We start from the raw sequence: 18,438 nt of genomic DNA, 5'->3' as shown, positions 1-18,438 counted from the left end.
CAAAATGATGGATTCAGCTGTGCTCAGTGAGATGTTTACTATTGTTTTATAATGTAACACTGCTTTAAACTTGACCCGTCTACTGTGTGTCTTGGTCTCCATGATGCTCTTTCTTCACTTATCTTCTCTAAAAAACCTCTGAGGCCTTAAATGGCACACAAATGTACTCTATTTTCTGATTATGTCTTTTGAAGGCATTTGGCTGCACAAGGTTTTATTTTGGGGTAGCAGAGTACCTGGGACTGAATAAAAATGTACGTCAAACTTCTCAGATTTTTATTCTAAAAACATGTATACTTTTCTTTCTACTTTACAATCATGCTTCAGCGTACTTCTAGTAAATCAATAAAAGAAGATAAGTGCTATTCATAAAATTCAAATTTTGTTTTTCAGTGTTTCTATTTTATCCAAGACATGAAGAACCCATAAACATTCTGGGTGACCAGAAATCCCCTTCAAAAATGCAACCACTGGGTGCAGCAGTGGCGCCGTGGTAAAACGCGCAACCCATATGTGGAGGCTACAGTCCTCAACGCAGCCATCACAGGTTCGAGTCCCTGCCTGTGGACCTGTGCTGTATGTCTTCCTCTCTCTCTCCACCCTATTTCCTGTCCGTCAACTTTCAAAATAAAGGCCACTACTGCCACAAAATAAAAAAATGCAATCACTAAGCATCAACAGCAAGGTTGCATGTTTCTTTTATTACATTTTATGTCAAAAGCATAAGACAGAAACAAACTTTCCCCATCAGTATTACGTGTAATACAAATATTGGCACCATAAATAGGAAACAGTGTTGTTGGTCCTAATTTCAGGGTTACATAAGGTTGTATCAAATTTAACAGGAATTAAAATGGTTTCTCACAGCTGTAATGTCGTTTGCAGTACATTCATAGTCCCAACAAATTACTACAAGCTCGTTTTTTACGTCAAGGCACATAGGACAGCAGTAAAAAAAATTTTTTATTGACTTTTAAAAAATTATTTATTTTGCTGTAGGATTATTATTTAGAATAAGTTCATTGAAGGCATCCGTTTGCCAATTTGTAGCTGTATACAAAACATTTTGTACCCATCTACTTTACTATCATGTATAACAAAATTCTTTCCAAAGATTTTCAGGAAATATGAAGATAAATATGTTAAAAATGGGCAAATACTATGCATAACTCAATTCATCTGTGAAAATTTTCTGAACTTTATTTATATTACACCTTGTTTATATTGATTGTGATTCTGATCCCTGTTTGGGTTAGTAGACTTTTTTAATAAGCAGTTATGAAGCGTCTCCCAAACGGTTCAATTTCACCCAAAACAGCAAAAGTACAAAATGGCAGCATACTAAAGAGTGATTCTAACTGAAGTCAGGTCTGCCGTTAAAACGGAAGAAATTGTACTAAAAAAAAATGAAAGCTGAAACAAAAAATATAGATATTACAAATTTTTCCAAAGACCTGCCTGTTAGGTTAATTGATCACTCTAAATTGACCTTAGGTGTATGAATGAGTACATGGTTGTTTGTGTGTTACCCTTTGATGGACTGGCAACTTGTCCAGGGTGTACCCCGCCTCTCGCCCATAGACTGCTGGAGATAGGCACCAGCTTCCCCGCAACCCACTATGGAATAAGCGGTAGAAAATGACTGACTGACTGTAATTTTGTACTGTTGTTTTAAAACAAGAGCAATCTCTGAATGGTCGTTTCACTTTATATACAATAAAGAGCATCATGTTGCTGAAATTAAGGCATAATGCAAGTTCAATAAACAGTTTAACAGTTTAATAAAAATGCAGCCTGCTTTCTGGCTCCTTACCCAACAAGCCTGTCTTTGTTTTCTTTCCTCCAGCATGACCACGGTTCAATCAAGACAAACAACTTATATGGTTAATAGATTTTAAAATGCTGGAAGATTTTCAGAAAACAATAACAAACACCAGCAGTTAAACTCACCCAAAACATTATTATTTGAAATTGTCATTATTGTAACAAATTTTAAAATCATAATATATAGTTGTTGTTTTTTTTTTTCTCAATTGTCTGAGCTGATGGGATTTTTCATTATTTGCTTAAGGTAAAAACTTCTTCAAGATGCAGCATGTTGTCAACATTTCTTACAGATTATGTGAAAATACAGCATCTCCTCCTACAGCCCAAACAAACTCATTTTTTGTCAGTCAGACACTGTGCTTTTCCAGGTGCATATGTTGTTGTTGGTTTCTTTCCAGCACTGCCTTCAGTTCGCTTGCTTCAGGTCGATCTTCTGGGTTATTGCACAGGCAAGATTTGATTATTAGGCACTGAAATAAAAAATAAGGACAATGAAGCTCGTTTAGCAATGAGGCTCCACAACAGTTTTTATTATAAATGCACTTTGTTCATAAATCAGCAGAGATTTAAAAAGATAATAATGTACCTCGAGGGGAAACGCCTTGGAAAACTCTTTGGGAAACTTCTTGTTTCTTGTGTCTGTCCAAATCTAATAGTGACAATGTAGTTATGACATAACAGCATGAATTAGATCAGTTTGTTTTAAAGAATGATCTGTTTAAATTATTATTTCTATGTCACATGTTAAACATGTTTGAAGTAAGTGATTAATTTAGATTTTCTAAGTTGATGTCTTTATGAAAAAACTCACCATTGATCTTTCGTGGCCAGTTGAGATTTTCCAAAGGAGTTCAAAGAAGATCAGCCCCAAAGCAAACATGTCCACTCTACGATCATATCTGTTACTTGTCTGTTAAAACAATAAAAACGTTTTTGTAAAGACATGCACACTCACCTCAGAAGTCGATTTTAATTCACAGAACCGTGTTTTTATAGGACACTTCAAATGGCCTTTAGGATCACAGATTTTTTTTTAACATATCCATTTCATATCCAAAACTCTAGGACTCTACAGCCTTGTCACGGTGTTACTTTACAAGCTCACATCATGTGAGAGTGTTCCTTTAGTGAGATTTAGCAGGTTATTTAAGTTTTTCCCCTGAGCTGGTGTAAGTAGATTACAGGCTGATCAGACAGGTCTTCGTACTGTTGGGACCCACAGCCATGGTTACAACGTGAAAGGCCAGTACAGACTTTCCTGGAACTTTCAAAGTAAATTGCATTAACCTACTTCCGGCACAGCCAGGAAATGGGGTAACTGCGGACTTCATGTGACGTCACTGTCCAGATAAAAGCACCACTCTTCCTACATCCTGTCTCTTCCACACGGCCTCCAGAGGGACCGGATAGGGGGGACAGCGCGCTAATGTCGCTTTGCTGGCAAAAAGACATAAACTCTTCAAACTGGATCATATGCACAAGATAAGTACAAATGAATCACTGTCTGTGTATCCGGTAGATTCATTCATGAACGGGGTAATCAAGGTACAAGCATTGATTGACTGTTCTCTCTGAGATCTGCAGAAGCGAACTGTTTCCAGAGAGTTCCCGGCACGATGCAGAGTGCAGCAGTTTCCCACGGAGGACAACGGAGGCTGCATTACGGCAGTTAACGTGCAGTGTGGTCAGAGGACAGAACTGGACGCCAAGCCACGGTTAGCTGGAAGCTAACCCTTTGTTCTCAGAGCTTTCTTCAAACTTCGTTGTCGCCCGGACAACTCCTCAGCATGGTTCAGAGGTTAGGTTTGTGCAGAATAATAGAGAAGGATTTAGATTGAAATGATCTAAACGTTTTTCATTTTATGAGGTTTGGTTTTGTTTGTGTTGAACTCAGCTATCTGGGTGCTAGCAGAATATCTGCAGCACACGTGTTCAGGTTGTGTTCTTTGTTTGTGTGTTTTTAAAGTTAAGACACACTTTATTAAAGGGTGATTTTAAACACAGAAGATTGATCATAACACGCCGTCTGCGCTTAGGCATTTTAACCCTTTTATTGACGCTATTTTTAAAGGTGTGTGTTTGATTCTGGTGCTAAGCTATCAGCTTCCTTTGTTAGCTTCAACTGCTAACAGCTAAGAACACATGCTTGCCTGCTAGGGAATATTTAACAGAAAGGTTGTTAGTTTTCAAGCTAGTAAATAATAGTCCCTAAACATTATTTTACTATATTTAATAACTAAGTAAACACCATTAAGCACCATTTCTCCAGAAGGATTTGGCTCTTTTCCAAAATATTCCCTTAATAATATTTCTTTAAATATTATTTTAATAAATAAAGGCAGCTAATGAGACACCATTGAGAATTAGTCATCCAGAAGATTGGTTTTATTCAGCAGATCATTCTTTAAAACAATATTTTATTAAAATAATATTTTATCTGATCTTGCATTGTCAATAGTTGTCTAATTGTTGCTGATTATCGCCTAAGTTAGTTCCAAGACTAACTTAACTTCACTTCCAGATTCTTCAAGATAATCCTTGGTTCTCAAACATAAACATTGCATGGTAATGTTGCATCACTCTTTTGGTCATGGTTTTCAATCATCTTTAATCAACTTGTTTATATTGTACATAGCCCATTAATCTTCCCTATTCTTTAATTCTGCTTGGTAGTTTAGTTGGATTGTTTTAGCATAGTAAAGAGTTTGTTGATTGAAATATGTTTGACTTTGAGTTGACTTATTTTTGTTAATAAATTCTTGTATTTTAAAAAATTGTGTGAATTCATACCATATATGTGCAGAGTTTATGCTGTTCAATAATGTCAGAGCTCGTCTCACACCTTTCTATTTTGTCCTAATACCATCACCTTACTGGGCTGGTATTCACAGGACAACCCTTAACAGACCCAAATATTATTTGATAAAATATTAAATAATATTCTCAGATTCATAATCACAACAGTACCGAGACTCCGGATACCGGAACTTCACGCTCAGAACCGGAAAAGCAGCAAATTGGACCTTAAGTAAGGTGCTCCTTCTGTTCTACTGTAGCGGCTGTCTGGTGCTGATGAAGTTGGCGGATCACCAAGTTGACCTACCTCCCTTCCACTTTCACTCTTTAGATTAAAGCTAGCAATTAGAATTCAGATCATGGTGATAAAATGATTTTCCTGTCAGACTGTTGGAAACATATAAGCTCATTTTCCTAGTTTCTCAGTCAGTTTAATTATTGTAGTTTTGAGAGTAAATTTTTTATATTTCTTGCATTAATAAGTAGCTTGTATATTATAAGACATTTTGTTTAATCTGTTATTTCTTTTTGTTTCTTGCATTGTAGGTAATCAGTAATAAGTATATATCGGTTAACTGATTATAAAGTAGCAATTAGAATTCAGATCATGTTGATAAAATGATTTTCCTGTCACACTGTTGGAAACATACCGTCATGCTCAAAAAATTAGAATATACTTGAAAAGTTTATTTCAGTAACTCGGTCACTAAGTTAAACACAATATATAGATTAATTACACACTGACTGACGTTTTGAACATTTCTTTTAATTATGATGATTTTCCTCTTATAGCTAATGACACCATGACATTTAACATTCGAATATATCAGACTAATAAAATATTTTTTAATACAGAAGTGTGGGCTAAATGAAAAATATGTTTAATACCTGCCTAAAACTTATTTTCAAAAGTTATTTTTAATCTGACAAACGAGCCTCATCAGAATGCATATTTTAGTTTATTGAACATGACTGTAAGCTCCTAATTTTGAGTTTTCTCAATCAGTTTAATTATTGTAGTTTTGAGAGTTCCTTTTAAGATATTTCTTTTTTTAATAAGTAGCTTGTATATTAGAAGACTTTTTGTTTTGTCTGTTATTTCTTTGTTTTGTTTCTTACATTGTGGTTAAATGAATTAGATTCCTGATTTTACTGATTCCCTCCTCTACTCATGTTTAACATTTTAATTAATGTGTTACCTTTTTGTGTTGATTTTACATAAACTCTGCCAACTCATCATGTAGTTTTCATTTAGTGTGATAAATATAGCCGACTGGAAAGGAAAATGTTCACAATTCAGATTGATTTTAATAGTTAATAGGTGATTGATTTATGAAAATTTAATCTTGTTTAAAGTTGGATTAACTTCCATATGCTTAAAAAAATTCATAGAGGTTGTGATTATTTTCCTCTTATGTTATAATAAATTTCAGCCCTACAAACTAACTATTAGAACCGCCACAAGAATAACTTCAAGATGGGTAAACTTTGCAAAAAAGACAGAGTTAGATAAAAAATAGTAGTGATAAATGCTGCAATGTTCCTTTAACACTTGATAGATATATATAATAGCACTTTCCTGAACCTGTAAAATGAAACTATTATAAAACAATAAAACCAATGTTCTAGTAAGTTTTTAGCACATCATTTTACTAACTTGTTCAGGAGCCATGTAGGTTTTGGTTCCTGGTCCTTCTGTTCTGTCCATCAGGTTTTCACTTTTGTCAATAGTGACGAGACCAAAGTCCCCAATCTTCACCTTCCCATCTTTTCCAAACATTATGTTGGCAGGCTAAGCAGTGAAAAACAAATAAACGCATTGAATTGATTATCAAGCTTCCTGGATCAAACAAGTAATCTTGATGAAAACTGAAATAACTGTTGAGAAAAATGGGAAAAAAAACTGCATGCTGAAAAAAGGGCTAAAGACTCAACTGACCCTCTGACTGTAAAGTTTATAATCATTAGTCTTATAAAATTAACTAAAGTTTACAATAAATTACTGGCAGATATTTGTATGGTGGGCAGGGTTTAAATATGAAAGCTACAAAAACAAAAAGGAAGATATGAAGAAGGAAGGAAGGACAGAAAGAAGGAAGAAAGGAAGGAATGAAGTAAAGCTTTCTGTCAAACAAAGCCAGCTGTGTTAAAGCCCAAGCCTCACCTTAAGGTCTCTGTGAATGAGGTTGTTGGAATGAATGTATTCAACTCCATTGACTATTTGCTGTACAATAGGAAGACTTTCTGCTCCTCTCTGGGAGTGTTGTAGTTCCTTCTCATTCAGCTCATCAATCCATTGTCGGAGTGTTGCAGAGTCACATAATTCCAGCTTAATGAAAAGCTTGTGTCTACTTATGAAAGTTGCAAATACAGAAGGGGAAAATGTGTTATTGTTGTTAGTCTGTAAGAGGAATTAAGTTATTTGAAACTTAATTCTTGAATAAAACGTACTCTTTTGAATCCTCGATCCAACAGTTGTAGTATCTAACGATGTTTTCGTGTTGGAGATCTGATAACACCATCACTTCTCGCAAAGCTTTTCTAAATAATAATAATGATACAAATAAAATCACACTCAGTGTAAAAGTTTATTGTTCGTCCTGAAATGCATTTATTTCTGTTCTGGTGCCCAGAGTAGCACCGCATACTTACTCTGTCCCAGGAACGATCTTCACGGCATAATCTTTATCTAACAGTTTTTCCTTCACCATGTAAACAAGACCAAAACCTCCGCAACCAAGATCGTCAAGGATTATAAAATCTGATTTGAATCTGTAGACATTAGAGAATTGCTTAGGCACAAATAAATGCATTAAACTTAAATAATAATGAAATCTTCTGTTTTTAGTGCAATTAAATGTTTTTCAGTACCTTGGCTGGACTGATAGGGTATTTGCATTTGTAATTTTGGGGTTTTCCACATCATTCTAAAAAAAATAATAAAAACACTTGACTGTGTGTATATTAAACACAGAAAAGTATTAAAATAGAACAACAAAATGTAAATAATGTAAATACTACGTCTTCAGCCATTAGAAGCAATCCCTCCTCAGTGATTTGAAAAACAACCAAAAAACTGTTTAACTGCACCTAGATCTGTTCACTAGTGGAGCTTAAATATAAAGATTTTATTCCCTAAATTAAGAAACTGTACTTAGTACTTACATTTTTTATTACTAGTTTTTCCAACTTGTTAACACAGAAAATATGTGAGAAGCACACTTAAATAATTTCTCCTGCTCCATATTGTTGACTGGCAACATTCATGATAGCATGTATAGAGAAACAGCTTAGGTGTATGCAGTAAGAGCAGCTATCTGAAGGAAGAGTACATTAATGAAGTAACATCTACTTGACCTGCTATAGTATTTTTTTAATTTTAAACTTGGGCTGCATCATATCAGGAGAACATACCACAGACCAAATCTGTTATTAGCATGCAGAATTTGCATTCGTGGCCCTTGAAAGATAATAGCCCACCGATTATTGCATCCAAGCAGCTGTTTGCAATGGCAGTATTGCACACATTGATTCTGCAATAATTGCAATTAATAGCATGGTGTTAAACAAAGCTGCATAATATATCGAATCACAATTATACTGAACACAACATCCCATAATGACACATGGTAGTAGCAAGCTTCATGCTCTGGGAAGGTGTTTTTTTCAGTAAGTACAAGGAAGATGGTGGTGGGAAGTTGAATGGAGCTAAATACAGGGCAAAGGTGGAGGTGAATCCTGTTGGAGGCTACAAAATACTTGAGACAGGAGAGGTTCACCTTCCAGCAGGATGACCCTAAACATACAGCCAGAGCTACAATGAACTGGCTTAGATCAAAGCATATTGATGTGTTAAAAAGACCCTTGCAGTCGGCCTGAACTTGATACAAAAATAAAATATATGAACATCATCTACCTTGCTGTCGTAATCCGACTGTTCAAGAAGTGCAGACCACGCCAGCTTAGCTGCATTCTGTTTAGCTTCCTTGGCGCTCTTACCCTCAGCAACAGGGTATTCCTTCTTGTCAATTGTTAATTTGTAAAAAAATCTGCATTCCAGACAAAGGATGTTGGTATTTGCACATATGCTTAGTTTAGTATCAGTGAACATTTCAGGACTACAGTCACAGCCAAAACTGTTCCAGCTGAGAAGATGCTTACTGTGGATTATGAGGAGGTCCCCTTCTTTCTACTTTTATATAGTTTTGCGAGAGGCCTTTCCTTTGACAGTATATGTGGATAGGTGTACAATAGTCTTCTAACTTTGCACTATGACAGAGAGACAACATTTCATATTGGTGAAGGACACCTTAACTGAACAATGGACATTTATAAAATGATATTCACGATTTACTTACAAGATATCAGCTTCATTTTTATTTAATACTTCCTGGCAAGAGAAGAGCAGTTAATAGTCATTAAGGGACCTTAATGTATGTCATGTATGTTGTTTTTAATTCTCCCACACGGTTGTGTTGGGCAGAAAGAATGAATCTTACTGTATTCTTATCCTGGTTGAGACATACCAGAGCGTTTTGGGCTGCAACTTCTTTGGCTTTCTTCTTGGTGCAACCCACACCGCTGGGGTAGGTCTTGTCACCAAGGACAACTCTCAGAGTGAATCTGTGAGAAAAGAATTGTTAAATATTTTCTAAAAAGGTTTCTCCAAACCATTACAGTTTTCTAGAATTGTTAAAATGAGCGCACCTATAGTTACGATAACGTTTCTAATCTCTTAACCCAGCAGGATATCTACACCAAAGAACCAGCCAGATTGTGAACACAGCCATGGAGCTGGGAGCATACTCTCCCCCGTTCTGTTTTGAGAAACAGAAGATGACAAACTTGCAGAGCCCACTCTGAGCACTGCAGCTGTACATTAAGGCTACAGTTCCTGTTCGGCAAACTGATCCCCTGTTCATATGCCATGGTGGGAAGAACAGGGGACAATCACCCTCTAAGCACCAGCTTTCTCATTGGGTGGTTCATGCCACTGAGCTAGCATATACATCTGTGGGTTGTGCTGCCCCCATCCGTTGCCATTCTACCAGGAGCGTGACTACGTCCTGGGCAGCAATGAAGGGTGTCTCACTAACATCCTGGGCAACTCCGTGCATGTTTGCACATTTCTATTGCCTTATTGTGGGCCACAAGTCCAGACTGGCTTCAGCGGTCCTACCTCAGGGCTCTACCTCCTGAGCGGTGACTGTGCATCCTGTTTCTAGTGACATTGTTGGCAGAAGTCATTGACTTTGTTAACCGCTGATGTCAGTCAGGAAGGAATGAACCAGAACAGAGGTTAAGTAGTGATTATGGTTTTGTGAATTCCTGGATGACTACCAGTCACACCGGTCAGAATCAGAATTAGCACAAAAACAGGGAATTTGACTCTGGTACACTTTGCTTTAAGTGAAGGATGTAGCAGTAGTGTTCCTCTAAAAATGTATTCACACATATAAAACCACAATACAACATAGAAAGATATAAGATTTATTTGAACTGGTATCTTGGCCTCAGCATTAATGAGATGTTTCATTCTGGGTTGACTTTAAATGGCTGTTCTATGCATTTGTGGACATTTTTAGGGGTAAAAACTGGTCACAGATGATCCTAACAAAAAGAAGGGCTGTCAGGTAAGAAACTACAACATGATAAACACTGTATCTTTTAAATCTATCTTGTGTTATTTTAAATATAAAACTACTAAAACATTTGCAAAGGCATAGTACAAGTCAAAACAAACAAAAAAAGAAAAAGAAAATACAGCAGTGGACTAAATAAAGCGAGTCTTTTTGTAGGTTGCGTATGTGTAATCAAATGCTATTCTCTGCTTAAATTGATAATTAATTGCCTTTTAAAGATGATTGATGTTTTATTGTCCAACAATAACAAATAAAGTGAGTTGAATGTCATACCAAACTTTATTGTTAAACTGGGTGTGATTAAGACAGGAGCAGAAGGGTAGGAGCACATATTTTCTGTTAAAGATCATGGATCTTCTGCTTGTGTCTGCCCTTGCTGTTTACTGATTGGGTAAAATGCCCTAAAATCTAGTGGCTGAGCACTAATAAAACAGCCTCTTGATGATAAAATATGCATAAAACGCCACCACACCTTATTTGCGTCACTGCACATTGAGATTCACAGCGCATTTGCATGTTAAAAACGGCGCATCCTGTTATTTACAGATTAGTATGGCAAGCCAACTTTCACCACGCATCTGGTTAAAACGTCACACAAAAAACATTGTTTTATAAGTCAGGGCGACGTAAAATATGGCAAATTACATGCAAAAAACCCTTCACCCAATTACCTGTTGGGAACGCCTGTATCAGCTAAATAACTGAAACCACTCCTCCAAGCAATCACCTGAGGTGAACACCCATGCCACATTAACAAATAAACATTCACTTTGGCTCTTACAGTAACCGCTACCAACTGCGCCACCGTGCAGCCCTTCACATTTAGCCATGCACCGTCCATGACTGAATGTGAAGTGATGTCTGCATCTTATCACTTATTAAGGGTTCCATTTTGGGGAATATTTAAAAGGCCATAATACCCCGATCATGTCATCCCAGTCAGTCAGTTCCCCGTTTTGATTTTTTGTTTTTAAAGATAGCAAAAACAAAACTCTAAAAAATGTATATCTCATGGGTTCAAGCATGTGGTTACTACGTTTCATTCTATTGTGTAAAATATTAAAATTCAGCAATACTTCAGAATCTTATGTCAATGCACAATAACCTAACTTTCACCAGTTTTGTAAACCAGTTACACATTCATGTATTTTGTGTGACTGCAGGAAATAATAAAAAAAGAGAAGAAACTGCAGGTAGATTCAATAAATGTATTCAAGTCAAAACCTTGACATCCAGCAAACAGAAACATGTATAAACTTTGCACTGAAGAAAAACATGGCGTCTGCGTGGATTAAAAAAGCTATGCCTTGCAAAGCAGGCTTTACGTTTCCTGCACTGTAGTGTTCATCCAAGCAACATCACTGAGTAACCTTATCACATTAGGTCTAGATGAATCCCATATTTATATGAACTGAAGTCACATAAAAAGCAGTTATTAGCACAAAGAAGCGGTGTAGAATGGTCTTTATGGTGAAAAATAGGGGTCTCAATATTCTAGTTTTTAAAATGTGACTTTGGAAAGGTAGGTATTGGTCTCGAACGAACCCGCCTTGACTCCACCATTGGTTGTAATGTATCTGGTCATTTTGTACAGTATGCTGAAATTTTTGTTGTAAATTAGTCCTGTATAAATAAACAGAATTGATTTTCATATCCTCTTGTTACTGTACATTTTTTTAATGTCACTGCATGCATTACTTTCAGTCCATCCATATGCAATTCTCATTAATCACAACAAAATCGTATAAAGATGTTATCTTGAATCACATTCAGCAATTAAAGGAAACTGTCTAGGAGTCCTTGCAGTCTAAGGAATTTTCAGTCTCTAAACAAACATTTATTTGACATAAAATTTTTCAATCCCCACATGCTTGTCTAATTGGAAGCTATAAATGGAAGCCAACTTCAGCTTCATCGCTTTTTTCTAGGTCAAAAGAAGAGCCTCTGCAGAAGCCAACTGGTGAGTTTCGTGATCAAATGATCGTAATTTGATTGGCTAAAAGCCGCTCGACGACTCTTCTTGGATTTTTTGTGGCACGTGGCATCCAATGTTAAGATGCATTATCAGCCGCTTGACTCGATCTAGTGCTGATTGCTTTGGCATGAATCACCACAAGGTCAAAATATTTGCAGATGAATTTTTTCAGGCAAATTCTTGCAGGTGAAATTTTTTCTGGCAAATTTTAAGTACAAAAAAAAAATCACATAAATAATTGCACAGGATAAATATTCAGCTCTATAAATTCAATGTCTAAAAAATGTCTGATTCTAATGAGACTATTTTACTTCCATAGGGCAGGGCCCTGCTTGATTTAAGAAAACGTTTTTTTAGACACCGTCAAATAATGTCACAAAGCGGCGAAAAAAATGCGTTTTGTCAAGACATTGAATGCCATCGGGCATAAAAAGTCACGTTCAATGACCAGAAAAACACTGTTTTTTTCGGTGTTCAGTGGGTGCTCTTAAAAGGCTGCATTAAACAGCGATTTATTGGGATTTTCGAGGTAATTTCCACTATCCTGACTTATAAAAACGCGCTTTTTGGGTGACGTTTTAACCAGATGCATGCTAAAAGTGACGTTTTGTGGCACTGTTGGCTTGCCATGGCCTGGAACAACTTGTTAATATACTTGAACCTGCAAAATAAAAGTTTGTTTGAAAGCAAAATAAACTGAACCTGCAAAATAAAAGTTTGTTCAAGAGAAAAAACAATTTAACCTGAAAAATAGAAGTTTGCTCAAAAGAAACAAATTTGAATCTGAAAAATTATTTTGAACTTCCCCAAAAAAACTTTGAAAACTGGAAAAAAGTTTTGCAACTGAATCAAAAAGATGTGAAACTGGAAAAAAAAAAGTTCAAAACTACTTTTGAGATTCAAGTTTTTTTTTTGGCACTTGCTGAATTAATTTTTTTCGGCTTCAAACTTCTGGCCCTGTTTTGGCGTGGGGGGGTGGGGCCTCAGCTCACAGGCGTGTGGAATCATGACTGACAGCTCAACACAGCGGCTGAACAACATATTCCCAGCAGTTGCATTCAAGGACAGTGGGAACTGGAATTATCTGTAACACATCAACGATATTCTATATGTATGTTATTGGTTTTGAAAGATAACATGCTTCACCGATAGAAGTAGCTTACGTGAATACACGACACCAATCTTAAAGGATCTTGACAGATTTGCGCAGCATTTTAAGTCCGTGTTGGAGATGGGGTCATGCTTGTTTAATAGAATATGTGTCATGACATGACATTTTGTGTATGAAGCTACACCAGAGGGCTGTCACACAAAACTAGCCCTCTGGTGTAGCTTCAAACACCAAAAGTGTTCTTGCAATAAAATGACAACCAGCCTTTTTATTATTACCTGATCACTGCTCGTGCCCGCAGATGAAGATGAGGCCATGGCGACTAGAGCTCCGGTCGAATACTACTGCCGCTCAATCTGGTAGTTCTTCTGATTTATGTTGAGAGCATGGGAAATCTCCAACACGGACTTAAAATGCTGTAAAAATCTGTCAAGATCATATTTTCTCCTCTGGGATTTACGCTGTGTATTCATGTAAGCTGCTTCTATTGGTGAAGCATGTTATCTTTCAAAACTAATCACATACATATAGAATATCGTTGATGTGTTACAGATAATTCCAGTTCCCACGGTCCCTGAATGCAACAGCTAGGAATATGTTGTTCAGCAGCTGTGTTAAACTGTCAGTCATGATTCCACACCCCCTTGAGCTGAGGCCCCGCACCCCCACGCCAAAATAGTGCCAGACGTTTGAAGCAGAAAAAAATTAAATCTGCAAGTGTGAAGAAAAAAAAAACAAACACTTGAATCTGTAAAGTAGTTTTGAACTTCTTTTTTTTTTTTTCCAGTTTCATATCTTTTTTATTCAGTTGCAAAACTTTTTTCAAGTTTTCAAATTTGTTTGGGGAGGTTCAAAATTATTTTTCAGGTTCAAATTTTTTTTCTTTTGAATAAACAAACTTAAATTTTTCTGGTTCAAATTTTTTTCTTTTGAACAAACTTTATGGCCCCAATTTAGCTCCGTAGATTTTGATCCTGTTGGCTTGGCATACAATCGGGTAAAACACCCGTTAAGTTAACATGACATGAAAAGTATACTGACTAAATAAAGCAGGTATTTCTGAGCTAAAGATACACTATAATACACGTTTTATTATGAAGATTATGATGAATTGCCTTATAACAGCAAATTGACAGCATATAGTTCTATAACTATATAGATATTCTATATCAAAACACTCTTCTAAAGCTCCTCTAAATGAGAAAAAAACATGAACACTCACAATTTCATATGAGCAGCGCCCTCATTTCCAAGTTCCTCAAACGTTGGAATAAGGCCATGATCCTTTGCGTAAATGAATAATTTAGAAATGGCGTTTTCAGTATCCATTGTAATGACGCAGCAAATTATGACAAGTTTTAAAAAATGATTTAAAGATCAGCTCGCTGCTCTCTTCGTCTCCGAGCTCCGAGCTAAGGGTGACAGTATGGCTGACGGTTTAGTTATATTGCCTGCAGTAACAGCTGTTACGTCGATTCGCGTTTCCCCCATCAGATACGGTTTCCCCAGCGTCTCCTTGTTGCAGGCTCGGTACCGTCGCGATGTTCTCGCACCACAGGGGAACTACGGTAACCCTGAAAGCTCAAACATCGTGTTTCGGGGAAGTTGATCTACATTTGTTGAGCTAGTGTGTTGTTATTAGATTAACTAATATATCATCATTTTATAGATAGATAGATAGATAGATAGATAGATAGATAGATAGATAGATAGATAGATAGATAGATAGATAGATAGATAGATAGATAGATAGATAGATAGATAGATAGATAGATAGATAGATAGATAGATAGATAGATAGATAGATAGATAGATAGATAGATAGATAGATAGAGAGACTACAGATATCTATACTATTGTGATCCTATATGGTCCTATAAATGTACTATAAACCCCGTCAGATTTCCCCTGTATTAAACAGGGGAAACGCGAATCGACGTAACAGCGGCAAGTGCCACTAAAGCAGTGAACCGCTTCTTTCCATCAAGTAAATGTCACTTTATTACAGGTTTTACACGTGTTAATAAGCAATAATAACATAATTTCAAAACAAAAATGTACTAACAGGCAATAACAGTATTGAGTTGTCAATAATGATTAAATGTGCAATAAATCTTAATAAATAGGTGGTATACAGGATCCAATTCTGTACTTTGAGTAAGATGGGTGACACCAAGACTGAATTTTAACATTAGTGGTAGTCCATTTCATCATTTCAATGAGAACATATATACTCTTGGTGCATACTATCATGATTATTAAAGAACAGCTGGTTAAACTTTAGGATATGTAAAATAAATGTTGTGACCACATCAACAGATTACATGATTTCTTACTTTTTTTAGTGAACCAAATCATCCTCATAATGTTAAAATATTTTGTGGACTAAGCCCCTGATGATGAGAATGTCTGGCTCCGCTACCAGGCTAACGTTGATGTTCAGTAACCTTTTTCTCAGTAAAGAAAATGTAGAGATTCTTTGTTGATCCACCTGTAGCTGGCCTTTTGGGGCTTAAGTTTTTGGGGCTGTGTGTCACCAACAGCTTTGCACATCCAGAAATTGACATTTTTGCACATTCTTCTTTGCAAAATATATCAAGATCTGTTAGATTGGATGGTGAGCATCTGGTAACATCAGTTTTAAGATATTGCCAGAAATTCTGTACTGGATTTATGTCTGGACTTTGACTGGGCCTTTCTAAGACATGAATGTGCTTTGATCTAAACCATCCCATTGTGGCTCTGACTGCAATATTTATGACGTGATGTCGAAGGACAGCAGCTGAAATACCTCTAATCCGAGGAAGCACCTGGTTCAGCACAAGATTTCTCAAGGCTGAAGACTGCACAATTTTTGACAGCCTCAGATCTACGGCTACAACTCATGCATTTGGCACCGTTAGCACACCTGCATCCGTTAGTGACTCATCGTCTGCAGCCAGCAACATGGGAGAAGAGATGTTTGAAACAACTGAGATGTTACAATACAAACAGCTGGATGTTGTTTTGATATATTCCTTAAAGTTTATATATTGAGGAATAAATATGTTAAATTGAAACATTTTGAGATTTCATTATTAAATGAAATAACATTTATGACCACATAAACACACACAAATGTCCCGAAAACTAGCAACGTTGAGTACCGATGCCAATTCCCAGGCATCAGTACTCAACCGGGCATCGGTACCATACTGTTTCTAATGTGAAAGGTACCCATCCCTGATGATAGGGTTGTTATCCGACTGGAAGGTGAACCTCAAGCTCTGTCTCAAGACTTTGCCGTCCCTGACAAGTTTCCTTCCAGGATTGTCCTGTACTAAAGTCTATCTGTTATTTTGTATTCTCTCATCCTTCTTGCTCTCCTCTACACTCAAAAAAGCGATTCAAGCCCTTCTTTGAGCCAAAACATTTTATTTTGATTTACTCCACTTAAATGTTATGAGTGGTCAAACTAACAAAAATGAACTTGAAATGAATTGAAGGTGTGAAATACTGAACATGGTAAAATTGAGTGCCGTAAAAACCAACATGTGATTAATATCGCCTCGGTGAAAATTAGAAGCCGTGAATTTGGAGGTCATTAAAATAATAACATGGTAAATATTAATCTTATAAATATTAAGGTTATCAAATTTACCATTGCCTGTTTTCATTCACTGCCTTGATTTTAGCTCCTCCATTTTTACCACTTCAGTTTTATCATTCTGAGTTCAGTGTAATTTTTCATTTTTGACCGCGGAGTTTTGTTGTCCGTGACTAAAAATATCCCATGATTCATTGCGGTTAGAGCAGATTGGTCGAGCTTGGGCAACAATGGCGGATGACAGTGGCAAAAATTGAGTATAAAAATGAAATAATACTCTTTCAGTGACCTCAAATAAACTTTTAAGATGTTTTTAGGTGAGAATTTAGGTTTGTTGAAATCAAATATCAACTCGGTTTATTAATATTCCATTAATTTAAAAAAAGAGGATCGGCGTTTCTCGGCACCAGAAGTTGTCACTCGACCGGGCAGTTTTCCCTCTTCAGGAGAAGGCGCATGATTCCTGGCTCATCGTGTTGAACCTACCACTGGGTTTAACTGGAAGGGTGGGAACCCAAAAAATTTCATTGTGTTATTTCTTCTTTCCATGAAAATAAACTTTTGAAAAGATATACTCTTGTTTGTATTTTGGAATTTTTCAGTAACAGGCTACTGCCTAAACCGCGAACCCATGGTGTGCAACAGTGATTATTTGAGCTAAGTCCTTAATTTGTTTCTTTTGACAAAGAGTGACCACTCATAACCTGAACCCACTCACATTGGCAATTTTTGAGAGCGCTGTATACCGAGTTGTGGACCATAGAGAACTTACAGCAAATCGTTTATTGACCCATTTCCATACAAGGGCGAGCGATATCACTGACTCCTACTGAAAATTAAAAAGTACTCCGCTGTCGTGTCAAGGCTGCTGCCATATTCCCGTCTACCGAAAGTAACAAAACATTACACTGTGAACGCAATGAATGATGAGACTAAAGTGGTAAAAATCAAATGTCGCCGGGTCCAGGACTCAAACCCGAGACGGTCACTCTGAGGACTGTAGCCTCTGTACAGGTCCTTCTCAAAATATTAGCATATTGTAATAAAGTTCATTATTTTCCATAATGTAATGATGAAAATTTAATATTCATATATTTTAGATTCATTGGAAACTAACTGAAATATTTCAGGTCTTTTATTGTCTTAATACGGATGATTTTGGCATACAGCTCATGAAAACCCAAAATTCCTATCTCACAAAATTAGCATATTTCATCCGACCAATAAAAGAAAAGTGTTTTTAATACAAAAAACAGTCAACCTTCAAATAATCATGTACAGTTATGCACTCAATACTTGGTCGGGAATCCTTTGCAGAAATGACTGCTTCAATGCGGCGTGGCATGGAGGCAATCAGCCTGTGGCACTGCTGAGGTCTTATGGAGGCCCAGGATGCTTCGATAGCGGCCTTTAGCTCATCCAGAGTGTTGGGTCTTGAGTCTCTCAACGTTCTCTTCACAATATCCCACAGATTCTCTATGGGGTTCAGGTCAGGAGAGTT

General features: G+C 36.6%; 1 protein-coding gene across 3 annotated transcripts; it reads right to left on the bottom strand.

Annotated features, from left to right (window-relative positions):
- Positions 1 to 682: 682 nt before the first annotated feature.
- Positions 683 to 14,896, bottom strand: LOC124858844 (interferon-induced, double-stranded RNA-activated protein kinase-like). 3 transcript variants are annotated; one of them, XM_047351118.1, is made up of 13 exons: positions 14,574 to 14,896; positions 9,123 to 9,246; positions 8,982 to 9,013; positions 8,785 to 8,892; positions 8,540 to 8,672; positions 7,495 to 7,550; positions 7,276 to 7,395; positions 7,075 to 7,164; positions 6,788 to 6,974; positions 6,281 to 6,415; positions 2,639 to 2,737; positions 2,414 to 2,476; positions 683 to 2,297 (listed from the first exon to the last, which is right to left on the bottom strand). In XM_047351118.1, exons 1-13 carry the CDS (start codon positions 14,678 to 14,680, stop codon positions 2,175 to 2,177), a joined length of 1,377 nt encoding a protein of 458 aa, XP_047207074.1. In that variant the 5' UTR covers positions 14,681 to 14,896; the 3' UTR covers positions 683 to 2,174. The 3 variants fall into 3 exon arrangements, with proteins under 3 accessions (XP_047207074.1, XP_047207075.1, XP_047207077.1); XM_047351119.1 differs by having other exon boundaries at positions 6,788 to 6,971; XM_047351121.1 differs by having other exon boundaries at positions 9,150 to 9,246.
- Positions 14,897 to 18,438: the final 3,542 nt, after the last annotated feature.

The sequence above is a fragment of the Girardinichthys multiradiatus genome, chromosome 22 (genome assembly GCF_021462225.1).
Source record: "Girardinichthys multiradiatus isolate DD_20200921_A chromosome 22, DD_fGirMul_XY1, whole genome shotgun sequence".
In the NCBI taxonomy this organism is placed as follows: Eukaryota; Metazoa; Chordata; class Actinopteri; order Cyprinodontiformes; family Goodeidae; genus Girardinichthys; species Girardinichthys multiradiatus.
The sequence above is the reverse complement of the archived record's forward strand: the minus strand, read 5'-3'. Positions and strand labels throughout refer to the sequence as shown.